Source organism: Coturnix japonica, chromosome 1 (assembly GCF_001577835.2).
Source record: "Coturnix japonica isolate 7356 chromosome 1, Coturnix japonica 2.1, whole genome shotgun sequence".
Lineage (NCBI taxonomy): Eukaryota > Metazoa > Chordata > Aves > Galliformes > Phasianidae > Coturnix > Coturnix japonica.
The window spans coordinates 172,720,074-172,744,116 of record NC_029516.1 but is presented as its reverse complement, the minus strand read 5'-3'; the positions used below and the strand labels follow the sequence as shown (position 1 = coordinate 172,744,116).

The following is a 24,043-nucleotide window of genomic DNA, read 5'->3' as shown; positions in this document are numbered from 1 at the left end:
TAACATTAAAGCCACCTCTCTAAAGACATCTGTCAGTAATTGATAGTGACACATTCAATGTGCACTTATCCTTCCTCCCTCTCTTCCCTTTTTCCTGGATTGACTTAGTTGAACCATTTCTTCCCACCACCAACTGCTTTCTCCCCAACTAACATCACCAGAATCCCCAACACCTCTCCCTGCACTAATAGAACAATGGTTGTTCTAAGATCTACTTTTTTAACTCTCCCTGATGCTAAAAAAGCACTTTGTGTGCCACAATGACTCAGCAGATGCACAAATTATCTTAATGCTTTCTGAGTCAAGCAGATTTGGTTAAAAGCAAGGACTGGATCCATTTATTTTTGAATGAATGACTTTAATGCTATCTGGAAAGCTGTCAAAGCAGCTTCCAGTCCTTCCGATAGATTTTAGTAGTACCTTTGAAGGGCTTTAATATATCCCTAGAATTTGAGGATAGTTTGATGACTAACAGGAAGAATTATTAAACTCAACTGAAATGACTGAAGTGCTGCTCTGTGAGTACATTGGCTGTTAGTAAATCACAGCACATATAAATAGCGACATTAATCATTAGGTCTGTGGGACCAGTGCCTAGAAGTGACCCCAAATGGCAGCAGTGACTTTGTTGACACTGGAGTGTGCAATTGTCCTCAGTGGAGACTTTAGTTAAGATGTTATAAAATGAATTATTTTGATTTCAATAAAATCTCATTCAAAGCGGAGGTCTCAATTACATTATTTAAGCTGACCTGACTAATTCTTAGTGAGACAAAGGCAAGATCAGTACTCTATAAATGAACTCTGCAGTATCAGTAGCTACACAGATTGTGTTGTCACTTACATGCAAAGGCAGATATTGGAAATGTCTTAGATGGAGACAATTCTCCCAGTGTTTGTCACAATCTATTGCAATTTCTGCACTTCTAACACTTCCAAACCCAACTTAATATTGATCTAAATGTTTCATTTATTTCTTCCATTCTACAATGTTTGTTGCATAGAATAGGAATGAGAAGCAAGCGTTTCTCTTTGACACTCAGAACCAGGACAGGTCTTGCTAATTTTGTATATGCAGTTAAACCACAGAATGTAACAGGTTGGAAGGGACCTCAAGAGTTCATTGAGTCCAAGCCCCTACTAAAGCAAGTTCCCTACAACAGCTGGCACAGGCAGGTGTCCAGGTGGGTCTTGAATATCTCCATAGATGGAAACTCCACCACCTCTCTGGACAATCTGCTCCAGGGCTCCATCACCCTCACCGTAAAGTTCTTCCACATGTTAGTATGAAACTCCCTATGTTCAAGTTTTAGGCCCTTACTCCTTGTCCTATTGCTACATACCACCAAGAAGAGGCTGACCTCACCTACTTACCTCCCACCTCCCTTAAGATATTTATAAACATTTATCCGATCTCCTCTCAGTTGTCTTCTGAACAGACCCACATTATTCAGGCTTTCCTCATACGGGAGATGCTCCAGGCCCTGTATTGTCTTTGTGGCCCTCCTTCGGACTCCTTTCCAGTAGATCCCTGACTTTTGAACTGGAAGGCCAGAACTGGACACCATAGTCTAAATCTGGCCTCAGCAAAGCAGAGTAGAGGGGGAAGATCACCTCCTGGTGACCTGCTGGCCACATTCTCTTTAATGCACCCCAGGATCTCATTGGCATTCTTGGCCACAAAGGGTACAATGATGGCTCATGGCCAAGGTCCTCTCCAGCAGGTAACAGATTAATTAAACAGATTTAAAGAAACACACATTAACACACTGGAATCTTAAATCTTGTTTCTGATTGAGCAACACCTTTCCTGTAGTTTAACCAAATGTTAATGTTAGGTAGTAACCAGGGTAAGATTACTTGGGATAACAAGCTTTCAGCTTCCCATAACCTAAGCAAAATCTCATAACAAAACATTTCAGGCTGATACTAAGTAAAACCAATGCACAAACCACCAAGTCAGGCAAGATATTTAATCTGTGCAATGACATGATACTAAGGAAGGAAAATGGGTTCTTTACTAGCAAAAATAATATGGCGGAGGCAGCTCACGACCACTTCACGTATAAATATTTTTGTTATTTCAAATTGCTTCAGCATAAGCTCATGCCTTCTTCAAGATTGTGAGGAAAAAGCCTGTATTTTTGATTCAAACTTAAAAGTAAAAATAAATAACAGACACATATTGTACTGACTTCAATCATGGCATTGCACGAAGAGATATATATTTTTTCTTTTTGAAATTTTAATGTTATTAGAACAGGAATAGTTGGGCAACAGTTGGATACTCCACAAAAACATACAACGACATATTTACAATACTATACAATATGTACAGCATAAATAAAAGGAACTGAAAAACAATTTATACATCTTTCTCTTTTTATAAATATCTCTTGCATCTAAATATGCACTAAAAAAAATCAGTAATATTTATCGGCGTTAACTTGATCTACTATGAACAGAAATGGTCTTTTGTTTGTTTTAAAGAGTCCTAATCTAAAACGAATTTAATCAAGTTGAAAATTCTGACACTGCCACAGCACAACATTTAAAATGTGAGAAAAGGCAGAAAACCTTGTGTAGATGCTTCTTCACCCTTCTTGGTCTCTTCATCTTCTATACTTGGGCTTTCACGTGATGAATTCTCTTGCTGAGAACTGTTGTTTTTCAGCAGGGCAGGATCAATTTGTGCTTTCAAGAGCTCAAGGGTCTCAGCAAGCTCATTTCGGTTTCTGGATGACGGAAGAAAAAACATATTGTCTGATAAGCCACTTACTCACTCACCCCAGAGGGATTCATTAAAAATAAACAAACACCATCTGTTTAAATGAACACTGTCCTGAAAACCTTATACACGAGCATAGTGAAATGCCTGTCCTACTAGAGCGGCTGCAATTCAGCATTCAGAAATCTTCCAACTTAGCCATACCACAATAAAATCACTTTGTTTTGAAGGGCTTTATCTACCCAGACTCAAGTTCTGTTGGTCTGGATCCAAGCTGCTACTATTTATTATTCTTTTATTCATCCTCCTTTTACCAGTTCTCACTGGCTTCTCTTTGCGATTTCTTCTTAACGCATTTAGAAAACAATATCAAGATGTTTAGAGGGCTCTGGCTATTTGTGTATCTCTACGTGCTTGAACATCAGTGCACTTTAACTTCTTACACTGGATATCTAACTAGAAAAACCAAAACCTTAATAGATAAGGAATTTAAGTTGTTGATTAAACAGGTTCTTTATTTTCAAAACAGACTAGAATCGCAAGACACATTTCCTTTTCCAAAGTCAACATTCAACAACAAGATTCAAGGAGTTTTACAGGAAAAAAAAAAAGGCTGGAAGTGCATCAAGCCTGACACAGAGAATGACACAGCTTTAAAAGGATTTCAGATGTCATCATGTATTACTGCGTTTTTCTACAGCAAGTATGAGTGTCAGAACTTGCCCAGAGGAAGTCCCATTTCCTCTGCTTTTGGCATCGATCCCCGGAGTCCAGAACGTAGGAAAAGGATAAATGCTGTACAGCAATTGGTTGGCTTGTTTAGATGCATTTCCTTTATTCACTCTCAACAGCTGTTTCAATTTCATTGGCTTATCACTTTATGGTCTATTGACAGTGGTTTAAAACATTCTGTAGAACTACCCTGATTTACTGAGGTTTGGATATTTAAGTAAGCTACGCAAACGATACGTTATTTATAAACATAAAAATAAAAAAATTGTATTAAAATTACAGAAATTAAAATGTACAAACAGAAAAATAAAAATAATATACATTATTTAACTTCTTAAGATCTATTCTTACATCACTATGTATTAATTTAGATAGAGCTGATGCTGCTGGGCCTAGTTTAAAATCCTCTTGCACTTAATCAGCCAAAAGAAAGATACGTTTACATGGAAATGAACTAAAAACAAATAACTGCTAGATAAGAAAAAATGCGTATATGTAGAACTAATTATTTTTCCATTAAGGTCCATATATCCTGTGCATAAAGAGGGATAGGACAAAGCATGTAACCAAAATCACAAAAATCTGTAATTCTGAGGTTAAAATATCACTAAAATATTATCAGACCAAATATGAAGCAACAGAGACCCAGGGGCACTGAGTCATGCACATGTCACTCTGTATCACCATCATGTACCTCAGCTTCACCTATCTACGAGTTGAATTCTGCTCCAGAAAGGGCTCTGTACCCATCTGGATGATCAGCAATGCTTTTAGGTTCATGCAATGCTTTTAGTTTCATGAGTTCAAATTGCAATGTAATCCTCATAAGAACAAAACTGTCCATTTATAACTGTCTTCTCAGGGCAGAAGTTAAAGAAGGAACAGTTCCCCTCCATCTCCAAAAGGAATAAGCATGTCAGGAGACAACATGGAGGCACAGTCCTCCAGACAGTTTTCTCTTGGTACCCTTTCCATACATCCTTTATAGCCTAATTGAGCATAAAAGTCATTAGCTATCATGGATAAATCTGTGAGATATTTCTGAACTATCACAAATGTGCAGGCAGAAAATCCCACTGTAAGATATCTGTGAGATATGGAGATTGAGCGAAATGAATCCCCAGACCCCTGTCACACATGGCCACAAGAATCCCACCCTATAAAACCTGGGGAAAAAAAGGGGAGAAAAACAAAAGAAGGAATACCTAACAATGCACTTCCATGTGGATCCATCCTGGTCATCCTGTTCTTCTATGTACATCCTGACATTATGCTCTTGATCCAGCTGATACCAATACATCAGTCCATCCTTGTCTCGACCAATAGGCTGAAGGCGCATGGCATCAGCATCCTCCTCGTTAATTATATTTTTGAACTTCAGATTGTCATCAAATTGACATTCACAGAGATACTGGAAAAAAAAAAGAGCAAGTGGAAAGAATGTTAAAACATGAAAACATAAGGAGAAACAATATGTGGAAGTATAAGTAAGAAAAGTATGCATGTAGAGCATGACATTGTTTGGGCCTGTCCCATGACAAAGAACATCCCTGTTCCAAGATCAGCTCTAGATGTAATACATCCAGGTATGGGTCAGCCAAGTGAATGATGCTTCAGTGAGTGACAAAGTCAAATCTCTAGGATATTCAAGCGAGTAAGGAAAAAGACAATTAGAAACTCAGTTGAATGCATACCTTCAGAATCCCCAGTTTGCATTCGACACTCATTTCTAAGTATCCTTTTTTTTCCATCTCCCAAGCCCAAGTGCTGTTGAATTCTTGGCATATCTGTCACAAAGAAAACACTGAGATTAGTACAGTTAGTGGATAAAGGTAACTTTAAACTTTTATATTAATAGTACCTTATTGCACTAAAATTATAATGTGATGTTGTCAGGATTGTAAGTCAGAAAGTCTTGAACAAAAATAAAGGTCAGAGAGAACTGACAAAACTCCATAGAAGAATATATCACTAAGACCCTGATGCCAGCTACCTTATACCTATTACATCTGGCAGCACAACTCTGAATTGTGAAGTTATTCTCATCTTTGCTATGTAAAAACATTCATTTTTCTGTGTATTTAGAAAACAAATTCTCTTGAGTAGATGCGATATCTTAGCGTATCTTTGTAGCACTTAGCACATCAGCTGCTGAGCTCCCTTGGGATCCTGCTGTCCTACAACTGTACTGCAGATAAATTAGACTTACACTCTGTGTCGTGGAGTTATTGGGCATAATAGCTTGGCCCTCGAGTCCTTTGATAAATATTTAAAAATATTTTAAGTACAGCCAGCCTCACTTTACTAAAAGCAAATAAATTCAATGCCTTCAGGAGGAAAAAGAGCACAGAACATGAAAAAAAAGCAGCAAGAAAGGATGAAGACTGAATTGCAGGAACCTACAATAACAGCAGTGCAGAAGGAATTCCCTCTCCTCCCTAAAGAAGTCAAATGTGCTTAAAGAACTCCTAAAAAGGGAAGCATCACAAGCAAAAACACAGCAGAAGCTCTCCATCAAAGCTGCAGCAACTCTAGCCTATTCAGGTGGGAACACCCATTAGAAGCAGGAGTTTAGCACATCTCCAGTTGAGAGTATTTTGAAGAGCCACCCCTCAATCACAGCTGTCCAAATCAGTGCACCCCTGCACTGCAGTCCACAAGGAGCCAAAGCTCTGCTGAACAAACTCAATCAGAACCAGGTAGTGCCCCAGTCACTGAATTATCAAATGCATGATGTTATCATTAAGCTATTGAACAATTTGGAAATCACAAATGAAAGCAGCTTTCTCTGGAAACAGAAGTAACAATGACACTAAATTTCCCCACTATATGTACTGTACTCAATGTGGGCTACAAACTTCTCCCTCCTCTGTCCCCATGGCCATACTACCCCCAGTACTGATGCTGGTTCTTAACTAGCTTACACTTGGGTCAGTGCAGGTAGGTAAAATAGCAGAAAGCTACTTTTTGTTCTGTAGAGCTGCTTTACTGCTGGCTTTGTTGCCTAAACTGGCTCACTCTGAAGTCAGGTTAGGTTCAAGATCACCAAGAAAGGGAGATTTGGGACCATGCTTGTTGGCATCAGCTTGCAATTAGGTTGGCTCAGCCATACTATAAATCACACTCCGACTTTGTGACCTATGGGAATGGAGAAGACGTGCTCCGATAACGAGGAATTCTGCTGAGGAACAGTTTTTCCTGCTCTGAGTCTAGGGCATTAACACAGGTTCTCCTCTGGCACAAAGCTCACAGCAAGAGAAGCAATTGTTCCCCAAGCATTAAATGAGCTTATTCTGCTTTCTCCTTCATTTTCAATACTGGAACACAAAGAACTCTGGGAAACTACATCAAACTCCTGCTCAGGGCAGGTGCCAGTCACTGTTCATTGCTTGCTCATTAAGTATGAAAGCAGTAATGAGAAGTTTCACGTGCTTCAGAAGCATGTGATTGTCAAAGCAACAACTCAAGAGACACCAGAGCTGATAAAGCATCTGTTCAGACTGAAATTTTGACAATCAAAAACCAGATGATCGCGCTTTCTCCTGACAAACGCTGTCACAGCCCTGAACTACAGATGCCACCGACATGGGCTCTATCTCAATATCACTCTCTGACTTCACAGAAAGGACGTTTCACACCAAACAAAAGCCTGCTGCTCGTGGGAACAGCTGCTTTCTGCACACTGGAGAGCAGTCAGTAGCTCCCTACCCTGTGAAAAAGATGTCAGAACGTCTCTCAAACATTTGTAAAGCAGCTACAGTGGCATCCAACACTTCCTATAACCACACTCCACATATCACTTAAGCCAGTGAAGAGAGGAAGGTGACAAACACAGCAGAGGAATCTGCCTGGGTGGGACTACTGAGCCCTTAACTCTAACAACAGGGGCAGAATGGCGTGGTTGGGGCTGAAGGTTCCGGATTCACCAGCCCAGAGAAATTCTATCTATATAAAAACACAAAATACATTTAACAAGAGTCAGTGAAGGTATTTTGTTAGGAGACAGAGCAGTCTGAAAGAATTCAGCTATGTTTCCCAAAGCAGCTAAGCTGGTCAGCTCCTCTCAGCTGTTAAAGACATGCACGACAAACCCCTTCACTCATACACAACCATATAAGTGATTCGTACAGGAAAAATTCACATCTCGGAGCCCTACAGCCATTTGCTTCCAATACTGTGTAGGTTGGTGAGGCAAAATGGGGTGGTTCAGAACAAGTATCAACCAGGATCTCCCAATGGTTCCACATGCTTTCCATTATTCCTGGCTTTCAGGACATTCCCCAGCACTCTTCCTTCTTTTTCTAAACTAATTATACCCTTTTGAAACGGGGGCAATATTAGCATACTTCACTCATTAGTTATATTCAAATTCCTTTGTTCTCAAGATTCCTTTGAACCACTGGCTAGAATAAGTATCAAGTTAAATGAAGTAGAAGTTATTACTGCTTGCTTGGTCTTAACAGGGGCAGGTGGGAAGGTTTCCTTAAGGGCTCTCCTTCCTTGCTGAAGGAAGACTTTCCAGACTATTCCCTCATACACTTGTTTTCTCCCTGTGTTCTTCTTACCATTCAACTGCTTCAGTGGGATTTATACGCCCTCTGCTCAGGGTTAGGTTTCCTCAGCTTGTTGGAACGGCTTTTGGGTATGTGAATGGATTTAATATAATGCAGTAATCACAGTACTTGGCGATACACGAACACACAGAAGGTGCATACATTACATTATTAGCTCAAAACAGCATCGTAAATGCTTTACAGCTGGTGAAGAGGTCAGATCTAACCTTGGGCCCTTCAGCAGGCAATTTCCTGACACAGCCTGATGGTCTCACACACATCATTATCTTAAGACTATACAAACCTCAAGGCAGATTCCTACCTCTGTAAATTTGGTAGATAGCACCGAGGAGGGCAAACTGTGACTGGATCTGCTAACATCATTATTTGTTTTGCTGCTACAATGCTGTATTTCTAAGTAAGATGTAATCATGGCTGTACAGTCAATACTGAGGCCAGGTTGGATGGGGTCCTAGGCAACCTGGCCTAACAGCTGGCAACACTGCCCACGGCAGCAGGGTTGGAACCAGATCATCTCAGAGCTCTTTTCCATCCCAAACCATTCCATGGTTCTGTGATGTTATGTTTTGGCATGTGAAATAAGGTATCTATAGGTGAAACGCCAGACTCCAGATTTTGAGCATTTGTCTGGTTTTATTTTATTTGGTACTTATTTCTCATTTAATATTAGCACATGGTACAAGAGTTCTGTATGGTTACCCCCAACCGACTTATTTTAAAATGAATAGTTACCGTGTTAATTTCTCTGTTCGATGTGGCCTGTTTGCAGGCTACTAAATCTGCTTCTATACCGCAAGTCTTAAAGCTCAAAAAGTTTTTTTCTAGCAAGTTTGGATGTTGTGTTGATGAATATGATTTAGCTGGGAAGAATTGGTAATGGTTGGACTAGATGATCTTGTATGTCTTTTCCAACCTTGATAATTCTGTGATTCTGTGATTCTGTATTTAAGTATGAAGGTGTACACTCTTATATGTGCAAGAGATAACATTTATTTTTAGAGATTTTTGTACAAGTCTAGGCAGCCTGAAAGTTAAGCTGGGATCTTATGCAACCAAAGTCTGGGCACGCACATCAGTGTTGGCCACAGCAGAGCCCAAGGCTCACTATAATTCATACCAGGGATTGCTGACACAACAGCTCATCATAAGCATATTCCAGCAGTGCAGAATAATACAACATGCATATTGTACCTTGATCAAATATTTTTCCCATCTGTCTGCTGTGACAGACTTCCCAATCTTTCTCATCAGTTTCAAGTGAAGCTCCACCAATTCTTTTGGAACTGCAGCATTGAGAGAGAGAGAAAAAAAAGAAGTTATGAAGCCTGGTGTAAATACACTTCAATGCTAAACACTGATAAAACTGTGAAAAAACAGAAATTGTAATAAAACACAGTAACTTCAGGTCTGCTAAGAGCAGCTCTGTAGCTAAAATAACAGCAGCAAGATGAAAACAGTTGCATGGTTCTTTTTGTTTACATGTACATCTACAATGATCATTGACCTTCCTGTGCCCTCCTTTGAAGCAGGAATTACATCTCAGTAATAAGTACCCCAAACTCTTGGTAGTGTAAAGCTATAAACTGCATAGGATCAATGCCAGTCAAACACCTACGGACTCAACACCTCCTGACTGCCAGCAGCACATCTGCAGCTGCTTCCAGAAGTCCAGAAGGTATCTGTGCCATGCCTGGAACATCACTGAATCCCAACTATTTTGGGCTGGGTGCACACTATGGGAGAAGTCTAGATACTTAATCTTCACAGATACAACTTCACTATCTGCTTAAACACTTTTGTGTTGGATGGATGGAGAAAGGGACCCAAGGATGGAGGCCAGAAGTGCTTCTGAGCACAGCTGGATAAGTACAGGCACAAAAGCAATGTTTCCCACCTGAAATTATAGCTTACTACACATTCCCCAAACACAGCTTTGACACCTCGCCTCACATCCGTGATTTGTAAATCAATCTGGCACCACCAAGTGGCAAATCTGCAGAACATCAATTTGATCAGTGGGAAATTTCTCTAACCTGAAAAAAATAGGTAAATGATAATTATGAATGCAACTACACGTACCCAGTGGAGACAGCTGTCTCACAGTCTGTTGAGAAGGGCTTAGAGAAATGAATTTTTTACTCCTTTTATTTAGATACTGTTTGCATACAACTTTATTTTCTGAAAGCGTTTTCATTCGGCTCTGTATACACACCTAAAAAGTTGAATTAAAACCTCTTATGATCGTTATTTATGTTTTTCTGCTCATTCAATAGCACTATTTGACACATGATAAATAGCTGGGACATGAAACTCCTCTGTTCTAAACCAGATATTACTGAGCTACTATTCCTTCTCCTGGTCTATGTGTGGAGTCCCTTTGTGAGTCATTCCATCATTTGACTTGATTTCACCTCAATGATGTCTGCCTTTCAAATGCCTGTTTTCAGGTGAATGTGAGTTGGTAAAACACCAGATTGTTTAAGATGCTTGCTTTATTTCAGATCATCATCACTGCTGGTTCATAGCCAGCAAGTTAACACACAACCACAGTTCCCATTTAAATACAGAAAGAATCAGCCTGGTAGCCACAAAGAGACCTCCTTTAAATCCAAGCAATTCTTAGGCAACAGCTCCAGGCCAGCTCAGACCTCCCCTCTTTCACTCAGTTTCTATTGTTCCCATTACCACTGTATATTGAAGAAACTTCACACATCTCCTCCTTGGTTCTCCCCAAAATTGGTGCATTTAAACCACCACCATGTATCTTAAAAGGAATGAGATCAAAAAGTCTTAACCCCAATAGATGCCGAGCACTTGGAACCAACAAAATTAAGCCCAAAGCACTTTATACACATGAGCAATTCTATCAAAGGCAACTCACACAATTAAACCTCAGCTTGTGTTTGTGTAACATGGAGCTGAGCCAGAATATTCAAACCTCACTGGATCAAAGCTTCTGTTCTCCTTTTTTTCCCCTCTTATTTTTTCTTTTTTTTTTCAATCAAATCTCTCTTCATAGGTATGTACTGATTGGAATCCCGGTGTACTGATTGGAATCCCGGTTTAGAGAATCGCAACTGATTTGTTCTGAATAATCAAATTCCTGGTCACTAAAAAGTCTTTGCTGGATTGTCAGCCTTAGAAGAAATGGGGAATGTTAAAAATTCAGACCCTGGAAAGTGATGTGGCACACTCACCCTTGGGCAGCACTCACACCCATGTGGCAGCACCTACTGACACTTCACTTATTTTCCCAAGGTTGTAGCATTTCAGGTCCTGCACTTCTGGGATATTGGAGATGTACACAGATATTTTCACAAAGAAACTTAACAGCATTTTGAACCCTTTCTACATTTATTTATCATTGCTTTTGTGTGTATTTTGTTTTTAATGCATTGTGACAGTCTTCATGGAGAGATGAGGTGGTAGGAAGGCTGAGCACCCAGCTGGCAATGAGTTGAATCACACCAGCAAACCAGACCCCAATGTCAGTCAGCTCAGCAATGCACTGGACCTGCATAACTTTAAAGCTGCTTCCCCCTGCTTAGAATATGAAGTTCTACGGAGTGAGACATTGATAAGAATCATCCTACTTGGAACAGGTTCAAAATAACAAACATAAGATGCAATTACTCCTCGGCAATCACTCATTCACTTTTCTTAAGTTTCACAGAAGGGAAGGAAAAATTCAGGCAATCTTCCTTGAATAAGTCATTTTTGATAAAGCCATTGATAAAATAGAGTGACAACATTCATCAAAATGTGAATGACATACCCAAATATTCAAGAAGCATTGGTTTCTCTGCAAAGCAATATAGTAGCTCCCTAAAACCACGAGGCCCAACTTCATAGAGTACACTTCAGTGGTGGAAAAGACTTCAGGACTCCATGTGCAAGGCTAAGGAAAAACTGACTTTGCTATTTTAAAAATGGGAAAAAAAAGCCTTTTTTAGGAAAACTAGTAAAATTAAGCTACGGCCATCTGGTAGATATTCAAAAATATAGATTTATCATGGGAAGAAGAAATGAGTCAGAAAAAATGAGTCACTGGGTATAGAATTTTTTGGGCTTCTGGTACAGTTCAGGCAATTCTGTAGATTCCTGGAGGGTTTGCCCCTGTCTGGGTGTCAGCAAACATCCTCTGAACAACATCCACCCCAGCAGTTCAGGGAGTGTTCTTTCCATCTGTTATTGCCAATATATTTGGAAAAGACAAAAGATCTCAGTGGAGAAGAAATAGGAACATATGTAAGACCCGTCACCTGGTTAGAAAAGCCTCAGCTAACTGCACAAAGCTGTGGCTACCCATCAGCACCTTCCCATACACCCAGAACCTCACCTGACCTCCTGTCATTTTCCCTGCCAAAATTAACCTGCTCTTAACTGAACAAAACCAGACAAAATAATGGAGGAAAAAAGAAAAAGCAGCACAAAGCCCTGGGCCTGGAGGAAAGATGATTACAAATAACAACCCTGGCATTAGAGCAGATCTACAATGCAGAGAGGAAGAAGGGAATAATGGTGCACTCAGAGCCCATAGCTCTGAATTCAATTGCAAAGCCTGTGCCTCTGTCAAGGAGGAAAGGAAAAGCACAAGGAACCCCTTGCACTGAGGGGACAGGGGGAAGGGAGCAAGAAGCAACATTTTGGGATGCAAAAGCAGCTGGCAGTTTGCATGCTTTGCAAATACAAACAGGTCCTCCCAGTTACACTAGTAAACCCTTTTACTATGCTAACTTGCTGTGGTATGTGAAGGAAAAGTGAATCCAAAGATAAACTGTGCAAGTATTTCCATTAACAGTTTGCTCCTTTTCATCTTTCTCCTTTGATTGATTTCAGATGACGTGACCACTGTGACCTCAGCCTGGTAGGACTTCCCTGTCAAATTAAACCATGCTAAGCATGTGGGCAGTTGAGATCAATGGGATCATTAATACTTCCCACCTCCTCTTCTACTAGCTCACCCTATTCAACCACTTAGAACCAATACGTGTTATCTACTGGCACCCTATGCTAGGAATTCAATGGCAAGCAAACATCACACAGCTTTCACCATGTTCCAATTTCCTCCATTGCCGCTGCTGGAGGGAGCGGAACCAGAGCCCCCAGAAGAAACTTCTAACAACTTCAATATTTTCTATTTTGTGCACAAATCTGAAGGTCCAATAGCAGTTGGATGTCACAAACACCATGACTTCTATGTTATTTGCAACCAAAGATAAGTTCTCTGTTGGGTTGGCTGGATATTAGGAAAAAAAGTGTTATCAGAAGGAGTGGTGATGCATTGGTAAAGGCTGCTCAGGGAGGTGGTGGAGTCACCATCACTGGAGGTGTTCAAGAAGAGGGTTAATGTGGACATGGACTGAGGGATATGGTTAGTGGGCATGGTGAGGATGGGTCGACGGTTGAACTGGATGATCTCAGGGGCCTTCTCCAACCTTAAGGTTTCTATGAGTCTATGGGAAGAAAAACACTGAGAAGAAGAAAGGGGCTGGGATCTTCAGCAGCAGCACTGGTTTATGCCAAAATAACTATACCTCCCTAGGAACTACTTCACTTGTTTATCAACCCAGCTCTTAGAAGAAGCACACAGGATCCCTGCGGTTGGGATGAGTTATTAAGAACTTCAAGGATGAGACAGAAAAATGATGGTTCTGGTATGAACGTGCAATGCTAAGTAACAGGAAGAACAGAAAACCTCTCCTATGAACCAGGCAAGGAGTTAGTGAGCATCTAAAAAATGGCTACGATAATAGGATTCATTGGGCTCCATTCATGTGCTCATTCAAGCCTGGAATAATAATGAAAAGAAAAAAGATGTATTGGATGCCTGTATCATTTCCCAAGATAAAAAGCAGTAGTTTCTGTTCCAAAGGAGAACCTAAATATCTTATCTTCCAGCTGAGTCACTTGATGAGTACTCCCATCCTACCTCCAAGCTGTGTGCCCATAGAAAAAGAGATGCAGGAAAGGGGGGAAAAAACGTACTCCATCTTCCTAGTGAGAACAAAAGAGCAATCAAACATGCTGTAATTAAACTGAAAATCCAAACAGAAAGAACAAGTCACCAAGTAGATTTTTTTTTTTATATCCTGTTCCTAGAAAGATTTTGGCAGGCATGAACAACAAACCAACCACGCTCACATTTAAATGACACTGCTATCCTAGTGAAGCACTTTGAAATGTGGGTACTCAGCAGCTTTCATACACATAGGAAATAACTTTCTATCTCTTGTCTGTACAAACACCTATTGAAGAAGTCTTTGCTCTCTGGGCTATATAATATGTGCTATTCCGACACCTGCTGACTCCCACCCACCCCACAGATCCCAGGACACACAGTCTCTTTCACCACCACACACAGATGAATCACAACCCACAGGGCCAGTGCTCAGAACATAGACACAGAAGCCTTTCCCCCCTCCCAAGACCTTTGACTAAGCTGTGTCACCAGCCTACAAGGCCTTGCTGTCACAGCCAACCAGGCTATGACCTTAAAATTCAACTCTACATTTAGCAAGGAGATTATTTTCAAATACTTAGAATGTACGACCCATTTGTTACTAGGCACCTTTCCCTCATGTTTTTCTTCCTACCTTCTACTACCCCCTGCAAAGCAATCTCTTGTGCTCTCCAATGCCCACAATACCATCAGTCATGCATCAGGAGTGACATAACTCTGAGAGGTGAAGAAGTGGATTCAGTTCTCACCCACGAGCTGGAACTATCAGAGAACACAGGATTAAGGAAGAAAAGCACATTGCACTATGCAAAGAAAATGACATGGGGATAGAAAAAAAAAAGAAGAAAGGAAAATGACTTTGAAAGCAACGCAAGAAAACGCAGCACACAGTTTATTTTAGAAACTGGAAATTGCCCAGGAAAGGAAAGACAGCAAATAAAAGCCCAGCTTACTGTATCAAAAAGTGTACAAAAAATGGGCCCAAGCCCACACACTGGATACAAGAGGAGAGCTGACAGCATGTAAGCTGACCACACAAAAACACAGGTACTGAAAGCAAATGGAAATTACAACAAATTGCTGTTGTTCAATGGGAAATCATTCCCAATGACCACATCGTGCACTTGAGCAAGTCAAGTGGTCTTGATTTTAAATAACTGATTGTTAATTCATGCACAGGCGAGCACTTGACTCTCTGAAGCTGCTGGGAGCACAGCCTGTAAACGTGAAGACATGGCAAAACAAGAGACTTTCCTTCTGGGTAGTGAAAATCAGCAGGTAAAGGCCTCTCTGGGAGGATATTCCCTGCTGAGGCATCTGGGTCTGTATTGTAAGAGTAGTAACTATCCAAGACTTTCAGACCATGAACAAAAATACCTCCTCATTTCCCTCCTCACCACTCAATACTTCTACAATAAAGAGAACCCACGATAAATGTGAAAGGAAAAACAATGCTGTGCACAAGAACCGCAAGGAACCAGCCTTGGGGGTTACAAGAGGGCTACCAGCTACTAGGATGGATTAATCTCTGTCAGCTGAAATCTCACACTCTCCTTCAGACACAAAATTATCACTGCAAACGTGGCCTTAGTTCATGAGGTTTATCTATGCACAGAAAATTCTGGTAGACAAAAATCAATTCCCTAAGCATGGCAGCATTTAACTTTCAGAATAAGACCACATACCCTGTTATATTAAAATGGAATTGCAGTATTCTCAGTGCAAGGAAGGAAAGCAGGATGAAACAAAATTGTATATTCAGAAGCTGAGAAGCCTCTGGTTTTGTTTTAGAGTCCCCTTTACGCACATAACAAACGTAATAAGTTTGTTTATATACATACTGTTAGAGAAAAAGTCGAATGCAAGTCATTTTTTAGTTCAATATAAGAAAATAAGGACAATCCATACTTTGTTTAGTTACTAGAAATATCTGTCTGGTGTCATTGTAGCTGAATTTCTTAGGTACTGGCCGACAGTTTGCTTCACCATTAACAGAAGGATGCTGATTACAATATAGTCTCACCTTTGCAAACACCTCTTGCTTTAATAACAAGGCAATGTTAAGAGATGCAGAGCAGGCTGAATAAAACCACGTTCCTACATCAAATTCCATGTCCCAGGTTATGTTACCACTCCTCAGTCTTCAGTGGACAACACAGAAAACATTCAGAACTTCCTAGTCAGTTATTCCATATACCCAATGACTTCTACTAAAAAGCTATTTCTGCCCTTTTGAGGGTTCAAAATGGAGGTGTTCAAGAACCACGTCTATGTGGCACTTGAGGGGATGGGCTGATTATTGGACTAGATGACATTAGAGGTCTTGGCAACCTCAATGATTCCATGATTTAGATAAGCAAGTCTTTTCTCTAGTCGTTCTTAATCTCACCTGTATTTATAAGAGTATTTATACACCAGGGGTCACTTAGGCTTAATTTTTCTGTATTGCAGTTCCTGTTAAGCCTTGTTGATTAGAAAACTTGCACCATCTCATCCTTCAATTACACAGCAACGTTATGGAATGATGCTAACAGGTGTAGAGTTTCTTAGCAGGTTCAACGTTTTGAAAAGGTAGATTATAGCAGGACAAGGAGAAATGGTTTTAAGTTGAGGGAGGGAAGATTTAGGTTGGATGTCAGGGGAAGTTCTTTACTATGAGAGTGATGAGGTGCTGGAACAGCTGCCCAGAGAGGCTGTGGATGCCCCATCCATCCCTGGAGGTGTTCAAGGCCAGGTTGGATGGGGCCCTGGGCATCCTGGTCTAGGATTAAATGTGAAGGTTTGCAGCCCTGTTTGATTCTCTGTAACTATCAAATACTGCAGATACCATTTCTGGCAAACTCAGGTGTCACAGCACATAAAACATTGTCAATTGACTGGATCTTAAAGGAATACCGTAATATAACCCATGCCATGAATTTATGATGAATATGTGATAAATACATGTGATGGATTTATGTAGGAAAAGGGAGCACTGCCACTAAGCATTTGGTATTTTACAAACAGCATCATGTGAGACTTCTTTAAGGATGTGCAGAAGCAAACCACGAGGGTGAAACCAACACAAGTTATCCTGCTGCACAGAACACACTTCCCCGTCAGCTGGCAGGGAGCAACTGCACATTTGTTCTGCTTTAAGGTAATGTCAGCTCATGACTTTATCAGCACTTCAAGTGGAGATTTGTAATGTTTTAAAGGAACACAGAGGTCCAGAAAAAGACGAAGCACATGTTGGAACACAAAACACTCACAGAAGTGCAATGTTTGCAGCAGCTGACAAGGAAGGCAGCCATAAAGCTGGATGAAAGTCATCCTGCAGATGAAATCACAAGCATAACATTTTATGAGTTTTATCCAATTAACAAAGAATTTGAGGCTTTTTTAACAATTCTTTCACAGCAAGCAGCAACTTTTCTCCATTATTTCTTAGGAAACCTAGGGAGCAAGTGAGAAGAGAAATGTTTAGAAGTAAAACTGAGATAATTGCCTGACAAAGTGTTAGGAGTAAATAGAAAACAGGTGTGGGGTTTGACCAGCTTTTTAAGCTTAGGTCTAAAGAAAAGGCAATTATTCTACATCTGATAACGTGACTATTTGCAAGGAGCAATTATAAGTTTGGGGCTGTGGCAGCTTCACACGGGGCTGCCTGATTTGGGGTCAGCGTTATCTCTGTTTAGGCAGACCTGAAGCTCACAAAGCTAGAAGGAAAGATGGTTACAGGCTGAAGGGATGCTGGACCTCTAGCTGCTTCATTCTAACATACTGCCATCACTCAGAAGTTGGGTTTGAGATACAAAGCTGTAACACAGCCAAGCACATGGAGGCACTAACAGGAATCGGGAAGAGCTGGGCAGGCTGTGCTGAAGCTCCAAAGAAGGTGTTGCAGTGTAACAGCCACCCTAAATCTTCCCTTCCTACACAGGTAGGCAGTGAGGAGAACAAGCCTTGGCAGTGGAAGTTGTGTTTATACGCAGCACTTGGAACAGAGAATGATGAAACACATCAGAGCCATCATGCACATAACGCAGGTCTTGGTTGGACAGTGACTGCCATCTGCAGCTTCATAATGTGGGCAAAGAAAGCATGTGGCTGAGACTGCCTATTCCCAAGCACCTTTAAATACTCCTTTTATACAAAGTTTGGTTTAACTTAGAAGCAAGAAACTCCATATTCTTGCTTTATTTTTTTCAATATTTGTTACTATTCAGTATCTCTTCTCACCTAAATCTCGCTTGCTCTAACCTCAGTAATAACTTGCAACAATTAACTGCAATTATGCCACATGTGAAAGACATTTCCATTTTAATCAGTTAAATGTTATTCAATATACCACTATGCTGCTTCTACAAGGTGAGAGGGACACCAATCTCTGAGAGCCTTAGTGTACATCTCTGAAGCCATCAGCATCCACTCACCTCATCCCCTGTTTTCTTAGGGAGTAAGGTTAAGTGCCCACGCCACAGAAAATGATAATAATAAAAATATTAAATTCCTCTTTACTTCTACCACAATAAGAACTTCCTTTTCTCCAGCCTGCTTCCCGTTGCTTACTTAGTTTGTGCTCGTGTGATTACCACTTTGAATGCTGATAAGGTTCAGTGCTTGCTGGCTACAAGGGCTGAGTGCCCCACCACATCCCTTCCTCTGCCACGGAGGGTTATCAGCGAGGTGGAGAAAGCACAGATCACTGGCAACACCAGCGTGTGTCACCACGTCAGGCTGCAAACTGTGTGGGCTGACTTTATGCTCCACAGCTCACCTGATTCCTCCTGCCACAAGGAATTGCATCAAGGGTGGGCATGATAGTTCCTATTTTGGATGCATCAGGTAAAGCTGCGGTGGAACACATGTCAAACAGCATAAGCAGTGACCTCCTCGAAAGACTTTCTGCATATATACCCAAGTATTCCATCATCTGTAACCCATATATCCATGCTTAAAAGAAGTCAGGAAAAAACAAAAGTATAATATCTTTTTCCTCAGAGAAGAACTGATGTTACATCAGAAGTATGAAACTACAACTTCATAAAGTTGTATCTTTATGTATCAAAAACAGATGGTAAAGCTTCTTGTGTTTGATCCCCCCCAATCTTTGTTAGGCTCCTTGTTTTCCACTTCTGCATTCTGATTTCAAGCCTGTATATATTTTTACCAGTTGTAGTTCTAAACTCTTGCAGAAATCCAGGCGAGTATCTGAGCCTGGCAAAGCAGTACGCTTTCATACTATTAGCATGTACATCATTTCCTAACACATCAGTTTTATCGTATTTCATCTTCATTGCCAGAAACACAGCAGAACTAGAACGAGGAGATCACAAATTAGCCTAATAATACATTATGCAAATAGGTTACTTAAGTTCTCAGCAGTGTCCTTCTTTTAATTATTGTAGCTAATGATTTCAGACATCCGTTTCCCAGCCTGCTTTCTTTTTCTCTATGCCTTTTCTCTCCAAACCCACCTCAGACTTGCTAGTTTCCTTCTCATCACTGCCAGCTCCCAGTACATCCTCCTGGGCTTTGTCAGGGTTCGATCTGCACCCCCAAAACAGCTTCTGCTTGGCATCAAAACACCCCGCTCTGAAGCTTATCTTCCCTTATCCTGCTTCCATTTTGGCACACACAAATTCAGAGACCTCCTTTAGCTTTGCAAGCAGGCTGCTCCTAGGACACGTTCACCATTTTTCCTCCTTGACTTCCAACCCCTTCGGGGCTCCCTTACCCTACTGTATCAGTATTTCCTACCCACTGTAACCTTTCTGAACCAAAGCAAATTGCTGCTGCATCACTGAGTGGGTCAGAAGTTCACTGCTGAACATCTAAGTCTAAAAACACTTTTTAAAGCACAGCTTCGCCCCTCAATAGCAGCTCCTTCCAATTGCCAGCTCCCTTCCAACAAGCCCTGTAGACAGCCTTGCTCCTCTCCCAGTGCAGGGGAAGCTTTCCAGGTGAGCAACCAATATGCAGTTCTCCACCTTGGATGCCTTCTTGGGGTGTGTTAATAGCATCACACCACAAGCTCTGAGGCCAAACTTGGATTTATACACTTCTACCATCCACTAATTAATATGGCTTTTGTGAACCATCGCCATTTGTTCTCAGGAGGAAACCATTATAATCCTGGTAGTCATTAACACTAAAAGGCAATGAACGTGCCCTGGCACTTCTGTTTATCAGATAGCTGTAGATGAGCTGGAGAGTCGCCAGGTGTACCAGAGGGACACACAGAATGGAGGAGGAAATGAAGTGATTATTCACGTACAAATTCTGTTTAATAACCAACTTCATTCAATACAGCCCTGATTTAGGACTTGGCCAACTAGGACTGACTCCACGGTGAGACAAGTGGCACAGCCTAAGACAACCAAAAGGCAAAAGATTTTTTCTCTAAGGCACTATAAGGCCTCACTGATCATGATGTAAAGGAATCTCACGCTATGGTGCAGCTGCAGAAGCATAAAAACCTTTAGAAATGGGTCCTCCCTTGCTTTGAGAAATGGTTTGTTTTTCCCCCCGACTATTATAGGCCTCAGTAGGGTCATAATTCCTCTTGAAGTCCTCCAGCATCCCAGCTGTAAGAGCTCTGTGTTAATCCTGGGGAGATGACTGCATTATTCTGATGGTAAACTGCAAATGGGAGACTGACATATACTACAGGCTAATAAGTGCTGTAAGGTCCTGAACAGATTTTCAGGTTGAAATGGATCCTTCCATAGAACCCCAAGACAGCTGGCTTTGAGGAACCAATGAGCACACTGACCCAATACTCTTTAGGACCATATATATTCCTCATCCCATCACTTCTTGCCAGCTCAATGGCTCTGGTCCCTCCCTTGCACCACCAACAGGAAGCCTTGCTGTCCATCCAGCCTTCTGCCTCTTATTACCAAGTCACAAAGCACTGAGACCTGCCAAGGTACTCAGGAATATTCTGGGCTACAAACTACTGGGTGCAGGAAAAATACTTGGAGAAACTCTTACAGCTCTTGTCAATGTCTTCAGTTGACCAGTGCCAAGGACACAAGACTGATTGATGGCTTATTCCATCTGGAAGGGTTTTCCTGTTGCTGTCAAAACACATTCTGTAGCTGTTTTCCCACAACACACCCAACTGGGACCATCAGCACCTACCTCTAACAGACTGTACAAACCGTGTGCCAAACATGATATAGTCTGTATTCCTGAAGATTAAGATGAAGTAGTACTCAGTATATTCGGACATGAAAGAACCCTGCTCAAGGTTAAGTTTTCCAGTGGGGATGCTATTTTGAACATGTCAAAATAAGGCCAAGGGTTGGACAATATGTAACTCCTAGCTCCCTTGTGATGGTGTAACTAGAAACTCAGTCTGATGTTTGTGAAGCTCTTTCATGCACGTATCCGACAACAGAGCCCATGAGGCTTCTTTCAGTAAACAATTTCACACTGGCCAGAACTTGCAGTCCTGAATCTCATATATTTGCTTAGAAATAAGCAATCCTTGAGATTCTATGGCTTAGGAGTATCATCACCTTTTCAGAACAGCTTTCCTCCAGCTCTGCACCATCTGAAGCGTGTCTGAATTGAATAAATCCGCCCACCAGAAGCACACCACCCTTCCTCAAGGGAGTCACAGGGCCCAGCAGAACCTGGTCCTCGTAGGGCTGAGTTTTAGCAGGGGGACTCCAGTGTTCTGTCAGGGCAGAAATCAGTGCTCTGAGCTCTTTTTATTCATTCAGTGTGGTATTTTGTGCCCTTCCAATGAGCAATTGGAAGCAATGTGGATGCCCCGTCCTTGGAGGTGTTCAAGACCAGGTTGGACGGGGCCCTGGGCAACCTGATCTAGTAAATGTGTATGTTTGGTGGCCCTGCTAGGCAGGGGAGGTTGGAACTACATGATCCTTGAGATCCCTTCCAACCCAGGTCATTCTGTGATTTACCCACAAGTACTGTGCTTGCCCATCTTCCATATGGGATCTGGAGAAACATGGAGCCCAGCTAGAACTCACAGTGGTGCTCCCAGCTGAAGTTCGAGGTGAGATGATGTGCCAGATCAATCTACAGTAATGATAGGACAATTCCCATGGACAACTAGCAGAACAGGAGTAGTTAAAACAATGACAGGCATCCATAGTCTGTTACAAAGCAACCAGGATAAACTTAATTCATAAAGGAAGAAATTAAAAGTGCATGTTGGTAGACATGTTAATGAAGTCATGCTAACCCCAAAATGACTGAAATGTAGATAAGAAAAGTTTATTATATAATAGGTAATAGAGAACAATTATTCTTAGTTCCTACTGCATGCAAGTTTGACCTGTGTTTACATTATAGCTAACTGATTTAAAGTAGCAATTACATGTATTGTTCATATAGGGCATGATAAGGTACAAGCAGAGCTCCACAAAGCTGATAAGAGTAACTTCTGACTACTTGACAGATCCTTACAGCAACAGCAACCCTAAGATATTGTTCTACCCACAATTAACACGTGTGATGATGAATATCCAGCACTACCTGATGTGTGAACAAACTCCTCCCACCCAGCAGAATGAACATCAGCAACAGTAGATGCCAGAACTTCGCCCTCTACATGAGAGGACAGTATATGAATAAATCTTTCTGCATTGAAGCCAGACATAAAGTTTTAAGCACAATATTAGTCACTCAATTAGCAATTTGACTACTTCCATACCATGTTTCTTTTCTCCTTTTAACACTAAACAGTTTACCATGGATTCTGAAGGCTATGCAATCTGTCATGACTGACCTGAAGTCACACTGAACCTCATAACTTCTGATCAGCACTGTACAAACAGGCTTGGTCTCAACTATTAAAAGCAAATAGAAACAATCAATCACACCAATGGAACAACATGTTTTCTTCTTCACAATGAACATCCCTGCTCTTGAGCTTGTAAGTCTGTCAGACTCCTTGTCATCAGGTCTTGTTGGCTTTTGTTTGCTGCATTAAACAGCCACAGAGCACCAGGTATGATCCTCCCATACAGGTAATCAACAGCCATATACATCATCATTAATTGTTAATTTCTTCAGAGGATGGTAAGAACCCTTAAGCTTTCCAAAGGTATTGGGATGACAACAGGAAAACTGATATAATCCACTGAAATAAAGAGCTTCAGCTCCATGTCCTTAGAAAATTAGAAAAAGATGTGAGGGTCTAGAAGACATAGAAAAATAAAGCAGCTTATAAAACTTATTGATCTGAAGTGTGGTAGCTCCAAAGAAAACATACTTTGAGTTCTACAACGTGGTATCAGGTATAAGTTAAAGAATTTAAAGAAACCATAAATGACTTGCATGGGTTTCCCACTGCCTCCAACCTCAGCTCCCATTACAAAGCTAAAAAGGGGGAGGAGAGATTTACTAGAAAGAACCTACTACAGGCCACTTGCATCTCATTGCACTTCTCATTACACCACTGAAATCTGAGCCAGCACATCAAGAGTGCTGTTATTATCGAACTCCAATCTCAACACATTCAGTTGGTAACGGAGAGACAAACATAGAGGCTGGCTCACTCTGTCAGGAGGAGACTGTCAAGGATCTAAGGAGATTCAAGACAACCTCTTGTTGTTCTTGAGATCACCTTTAGGTTGATCATTGCTGGGAAGACCCTGATGAACCTGTTGACTGGAACAGGTTGCCTGTGGATGCCCCATCCCTGGAGGCATTCAAGGTCAGGCTGGATGTGGCTTTGTGCAGCTTGGTCTGGTAGCTGGCAACCCTGCACATAGGGTTGGAACGACATGATCACTGTGGTCCTTTTCAACCCAGGCCATTCTATGATTGTTACCATTTCTATCAAGAACAACTGAAAGCCCACAGTGCTGAGAAGAGCCTGCAAGAAGTGGGGAGCTAACAGAGCCTAACACGCTTTGGGAAAAGCCATTCACCTCAGTGAGAAGTTCTCCCATTCATGCACTAGGGAACCTGGCAAACCAACAAGCCTTCTGAGTAGTCATGTGTAAAATTACATCTCTGTTGTGCAAGCTAACGTTCGACTAATATTTCCATTCACAAGAGACTAAGTGCTTAATTAACATTTAT

The 24,043-nt window shown here is 41.2% G+C and overlaps 1 protein-coding gene across 1 annotated transcript in view; it reads right to left on the bottom strand.

Annotated features, from left to right (window-relative positions):
• RSF1 (remodeling and spacing factor 1) overlaps nt 1-24,043 on the bottom strand; it is a 51,331-nt gene that overhangs the window by 23,724 nt on the left and 3,564 nt on the right. The window contains exons 2-5 of the mRNA XM_015852508.1: nt 9,226-9,317; nt 5,155-5,247; nt 4,666-4,871; nt 2,578-2,735 (exon numbers count right to left, since the gene is read on the bottom strand). Of these exons, the coding sequence (XP_015707994.1) occupies nt 2,578-2,735; nt 4,666-4,871; nt 5,155-5,247; nt 9,226-9,317 (549 nt within the window). The remainder of the gene's footprint in view (nt 1-2,577; nt 2,736-4,665; nt 4,872-5,154; nt 5,248-9,225; nt 9,318-24,043) is intronic.